At 50.8% G+C, this 5535-nt stretch overlaps 1 protein-coding gene across 1 annotated transcript; it reads right to left on the reverse strand.

Annotated features, from left to right (window-relative positions):
- Positions 1–1302: 1302 nt before the first annotated feature.
- On the reverse strand, positions 1303–5229 carry NCR1 (natural cytotoxicity triggering receptor 1). The gene is made up of 7 exons (XM_021682247.1): positions 5196–5229; positions 5078–5113; positions 4611–4895; positions 2826–3104; positions 2505–2555; positions 1640–1687; positions 1303–1523 (listed from the first exon to the last, which is right to left on the reverse strand). Exons 1-7 carry the CDS (start codon positions 5227–5229, stop codon positions 1333–1335), a joined length of 924 nt encoding a protein of 307 aa, XP_021537922.1. The 3' UTR covers positions 1303–1332.
- Positions 5230–5535: the final 306 nt, after the last annotated feature.

Consider the following 5535-nt stretch of genomic DNA (forward strand, 5'->3'; position numbering starts at 1 on the left):
CCATCACGTCTTGGGATAAAGAACATTATGAGTCAGTATCAACAGAAGTTCTTGGTCTGTGAAGACCTAGCAGATGAAGAACAGAAAGAAGGACATTCAGTATGGGTCCACTGGTACTGAGGTAACAATTCGTGTGAGTTTCAGTTCCCCGTAGTACTGGGAATAATAACAGCTACCATGCACTGAGTTAACTTACACGTGTCAGAGCCTAAGCTGGTTTCTGGATATTCTTTATCATTAAAAATGCATGTCCAACCCCTTTGAGGTTGGAATTAACGTTCTCTGATACATAACAGGAACTCAGATTTAGAGAATGGACTTGACACCGTGTGAGGTGTGAGAATCTTGAGGGGGGCAGGGACCCATATAATGGTTATATTAATGGGTTGATCAAGAAGAAGTTCTCAAGGAACAAAGGGTCCAGATAGCATTTCAAGGACAATAATCAGGAGTCTCAAGAGCTAAGCTGCGCTACAGCCTCATTTATACATCCATCGACCTGACATATATTTCCGGAGAACTCTCTTAGTGGCAGGAGCTGTGAGCACAGCCATCAGACCCAACACAGACTTAATTCACACAAGTTCACTGTAGAGACAGGAAAATGGATGTGTATGTGGTGTTAGAGCCCCAGTGATGTTATAGACGAACAACAGGTGCTTTGGGAGCATGGAAGTGATATCTGGAGTCAAGCTGGAGGGTTTGGGGAACTTTTTTGGGGGGGAAACCCAAGGAAGAAGGCCAATTCTGGATAAAGAAGCGAGGCAGACAGAAGCTTGAGGTGGCCTAGGACAGAGGAATTGGGGCAAGGCTGAGACCCAGCCAGGACACACTGAGCTGTACGTGGGCTCACAGCCTGCACCTCCGTTAACCCGGTGGTGCCTCTCTGTGCTGTTCCTTTTGACAAATGCCTATTGTGTACTGGTTATTATTATTTTTTTCTGTACTGGCTATTAAATATCGTGAATGACATATTGCATCAAAGGAAAGAAGAACTAGGGATAAAGACCAAAGTAGGAAGGAAATATTCTGTGGCCATGCTGTTTACAAAGGAGATATATTCGGTGAAATCCAGGGTGGTTAAAACTTTGGTTTGCATCAGGCAGGCACAAAAATGCTTACACCCCACAAGAGACGAGAGGGTCTGTCTGCAGGAGAAATTTAGCTCTTTCATCCCCCCTGCCCAGCTCCTCCTGGAAGCTTTGCCAGACTCCACGCAGCTGTCCTTCAGTTTCCTGCAGGGAACCCCCCTCCATGGGTACAACACAGAGCTCACTCAGCTCGGGGTCAAGGCCAGCGTTCAGCTCTACCTGTGGCCAGCACATCTCTCGGTCATTTGTCCAGGTGTCTCTGTGTTCTGAACCTTCTCCTGCGTTCCTGACTTGAAGCCCCGTTGGCTTTCTCTTGTGCCCTCTTCCTCCAAAGCCAGTCTTCAGCCAGGAGGCACATGAGGGCCACCAGGACCAGGAAAGCCAGACCGATCCGAAGGAGATTCTGGGCAGTGTGATCCCAGAGGGCAAGGTCTGGGGTCAGAAGAACAGACTGATGGCTGACAGGAATGGATGGACACGCCTCGCCCCGCCTCTCCCCGTTCCAGATCACACTCCTTCACAGACTGCAGCACCCGCTGCTTGCCTACCTTGCTGGAATTCTGCTTCTGTGGTTAACAAGTCGAGGTCCCAAAGGTCTGCGGATGATAGGGAAGTGAAGCAGTGAGAAAAAGAGTGTCGGCCTCTGCCCAGGCTGCCTCTCCTCCCCTCAGTTGGACCCCATGGCCTTGTGCAGCTTTTCCAGGTCCCCACCCCACCCTCCAGGTCCTGCTGGCTTCATCTGGCAGGTAGAGAGGAAGAGCCAAAGGACAGGCAAACCCGAGGGGGAATTCAGCTCCAGGACGCCCCACCGGGCATGTCTTCCCTCTGGCCCTCAGCTTCCTCATTACGTGGGTCAACATGGCTTCTTCCTCACATGTTGGATGACTCACAGTCTCCCCATTTTCTTCCAGGCTCTGAGCCCACACCCCGTCCCCACCGGCACCGTGCAATGTCACTCCCAGTGGAGGGAGTTACTCCCGGCGCTGGCCCTCCCCCATGCCATACTCAATGGCCACTCCCTCTCTCTGGAACCTTCTTTCCCATGTAGCCACAGAAGGAACGCCCTTAGTTCTTTAGGTATTTGCTCCACTGTGAGGCCGATTCAGACAGCTCTAATACTGCCACCTGCCCTCCCGGTCACCCTCACCCTGTTCGTTCTACTCTTTCTTCCACACCACTGTTTGCTCTCCCTGTGCTATATGCTTGGCTTATTTCTCTGACTTTGACTCTCGGTCTGCCTCCCGCTGGGTTACAGGTGCCATGAAAGCAAGGATATTTGCTCCACTGAGGGAACTGCAGGTCCTGGCAATTGCTATACAGTCAATGGATATTTCGAATGAACGACATGTTTTTAGTGTCACTGGGAGGCTCTGATCACCCCCCCACCCAAGTTTAGAAGTAACTGTTACTCACCGGAAAAAGAGGTGTGTTCTGTGGGTGCAAGGCTGGTGTCCCCAACACCTTCTGGCAGTGGAAACAAAGAAAACCATAAAGGTTTTGGGTTTCCTCTGGTCTTCCCGCCTAGTCTCTGTGTCCTCCCTCTCCCTGTCCCTCTGGCCTTCTTCCTCGGGAAAAATCAACTGGGCTTCTGCAAAAATGCATGTGGATGAGGGCACTGCAGGGAGGTGCCCTCTGCATCTTCCCACCTGTCCCTTTGCTGCCTTCCTCATCACTGGTTGGGGTTCACTTGGGGTTCCGGAGAGGACATGGGGGAAATCTGAGGGTTATCCTCACCTGTGACCAGGAGCTTCACAGGCTCACTGGGGAAAGACCATGCATGGTTGTTATAAGAGCCAAAACATCTGTACGTCCCTCTGTGGGCCGTGGTCACAGGACCCATGGGGAACTCCACCTGGGTGTTCCCATATCTGTGCTGAGGGCGGCCAGATCTTCCCTCCTTGAGCAGAAAGAACTTGTTGGTTGCAGTGCCTAGTCGGCAGTAGAAGGTCACGTTCTTTCCTGAGGTCACCTCAGGCCCAGGATGAACGGAGAGGGTGGGCGTGTCATACATTTCTGTGGGAGAAGGAGACAGGTAGGTTAAGAGAGTCTTTATCCTGCCTCCTATGTCTCCCTTCCTCCTTGGCCTTAAGACTGGGATGTCACACCCAAGAATCTCTGTCTCCTCTGCTTTGGTCATGGACATGCCCTCCCTGATCTCTCCCTTCAAGACTGAGACACTCACTCCTCTAACTTTCAGGGGCATTAGCATGACTCTCTCTCTGGGGATTGCCCAACATCAGCGGTTCTCAGAGTTAGAGATCCTTGGGACCAGCGACATCAGCATCAGCAGGAAGCTTATCAGAAATGCAGATTTCCAGGCTCCACCCCAGACCCACTGCATCAGAAACTCAGAGGTAAGGCAGCCATCTGTGTTTTAAAAATTATTATTGTTTTACATTGTTATGAAATACATGACACATAAAATTTACCATCTTAACCAATTTTATGGGTACAATTCAGTGGCGTTGAGTACCTTCACATTGTCATGCAACCATCACCACCATCCATCTCCAGAACCCTTTTCATCTTGCAGAACTGAAACTGTCCCCATTATTAAGCACCCTCACCCCATCCCTGCTCCCCAGCCCCTGGCACCCACCATTCTGCTTTCTGTCTCTATGAATTTGACCATCCTAGCTCCCACACAGAAGTGACTCCTACAGTATTTGTGCTTCCGTGACTGGTTTATCTCACTCAGAATAACGCCCTCAAGGTCCGTCCATGACGTAGCAGGTGTCCGAATCTCCTTCCTTTTCAAGGCCGAATAATATTCCATCATGTGTATAGACCACATTTTGTTCATCCATTCCTTTGTCAGTAGACACTGAGCCTGTTGGTACCTTTTGGCTATTGTGAATAGCGCTTCCGTGAACATGGGTGTACTGTGTTTTCACGAGCCCTCCAGGTGATTCTGATACCTGCTTAAGTTTGAGAACCACAACCCTCAGCTGAAGGAGCCTGGGACTGCCTTCCTGAGACTGCCTTCCCTCCCAACCCCATTCTACTCTGTCTTTTTCCATATCATCATTTACTCCTTAGGTGCTCATGACTGATTGATTTGTCCTGACTTAGACTCGTGGTCTGTCTTCCCCTGATAGAATACGAGTGCCATAAAGTTCGGATGTTTGAATGGAACCTCCTCCCTAGGAGGGGTTGACACTGGTGGGTACAGAACCCCTAGCCTCATCTCAAGACCACTCAGAAGGGCCATCCCAGGTCCAGAGTTCCACATTTGCTTGGCTGAGGTGTCTGTTGAAACTGCACCATGGTCCAGCTTCTGCCTTTTGCCTGGCCTGTTTCCCTCACTCCTCATCGCTGGGGTCACTTTTGAAGATGCTCCCCAGTGTTTCCCCCTGCACACATGCGTCCATCTCAGAGCATTTCACCTGGAGAACCTGACCTAAGACCAATCTGCCTCTAGGTCATAGGTAACCGCTGAGTGAGGTTGAATGACACCAAAGGAGATTAATAAATAAATGATGACCTTCCCAGGATTCAGGCGGAGGATGGGACAGTTACCTGTTACCACCAGATCCAGAGGGTCACTAGGGTTTGACCAGAGCTCCTTGCTTCGGTAAAAGCACTTGTATTGCCCTGCAGTGAGCGGGGTCATGGCTGGGATGCGGAACATGGCTATGTTCCTCCTCCCAAGTTGTTTTGGGCTCTGCTGGGCAGAGAGGTGTCCCTCAAAATACAGCTGGTATTCAACGGCCTCAGGAGTCCCCTGGCATAAGATCAACACTCGCATTCCCTTCGGAATCATGAAATCTGGCTTGGCCCAGATGATGGGTTTCGAAAGAATCTCTGGAAGGGAATCAGAGCTGGAGTTCCAGATAAAGCCCCTTCCCACCCATATTTCCACCCGGTTGCTGGTCCCAAGCACTCCTAGCAAACCAGAGCCCCTGCTCTCTCCTCTGGTGGCTCCTAGGTGGATACTTTGTCTGAGCCCAGTAGAGAGACTCTGGGGCTCTGAAGGAGGGACTCACGCTTCTGGGTGCTGATGGTCCGGCTCAGGTATAGCCCTGGAAGACAAGAACAGTGAGACATGCTGCCCCCCCACACCCAGACCCCTGGATTCTGTCTCCCTCATGTGCAAGAACTCACCGAGGTAGAGCAGGGCAGTGAGTGTAGAGGTCATAGTACTGATTGTACCAGGAGAATGTCGAGCAGCTGGGTGGAGACTGAGTCCAGCAGGCCAGGAAGATGCACAGGATGTGGTGGGTGAAGCCCAGCACTAATCGCCATGGGGCTTTCACACTGACTTTTTACAAGAAGGTTCACAGTCTTCCTTCTACCTCTGACCATGAGGCATAAGGACAGGTCATTGTCCCCATGACACATCTGGTCATCTCTGTGGTCTAACCAGATCCTCTGACAATTGTCTGCCCCACCTGAAACTCATTTCAGGGTCTTCTTCTAAATTTTGAAATGTGGACATTATGCC

Source organism: Neomonachus schauinslandi, chromosome 16 (genome assembly GCF_002201575.2).
Source record: "Neomonachus schauinslandi chromosome 16, ASM220157v2, whole genome shotgun sequence".
NCBI classification, from domain to species: Eukaryota; Metazoa; Chordata; class Mammalia; order Carnivora; family Phocidae; genus Neomonachus; species Neomonachus schauinslandi.

Bases quoted from the DNA above. Each gene is read 5' to 3' on its own strand.
- NCR1 (XM_021682247.1), bottom strand. From the start codon at position 5,229: ATGACCTCTACACTCACTGCCCTGCTCTACCTCG. The intron at 4,896-5,077 runs GTGAGTCCCTCC...ATTCCCTTCCAG, and splicing joins GACCATCAGCACCCAGAAGC to AGATTCTTTCGAAACCCATC. The intron at 2,556-2,825 runs GTGAGGATAACC...TTCCACTGCCAG, and splicing joins TGTGAAGCTCCTGGTCACAG to AAGGTGTTGGGGACACCAGC.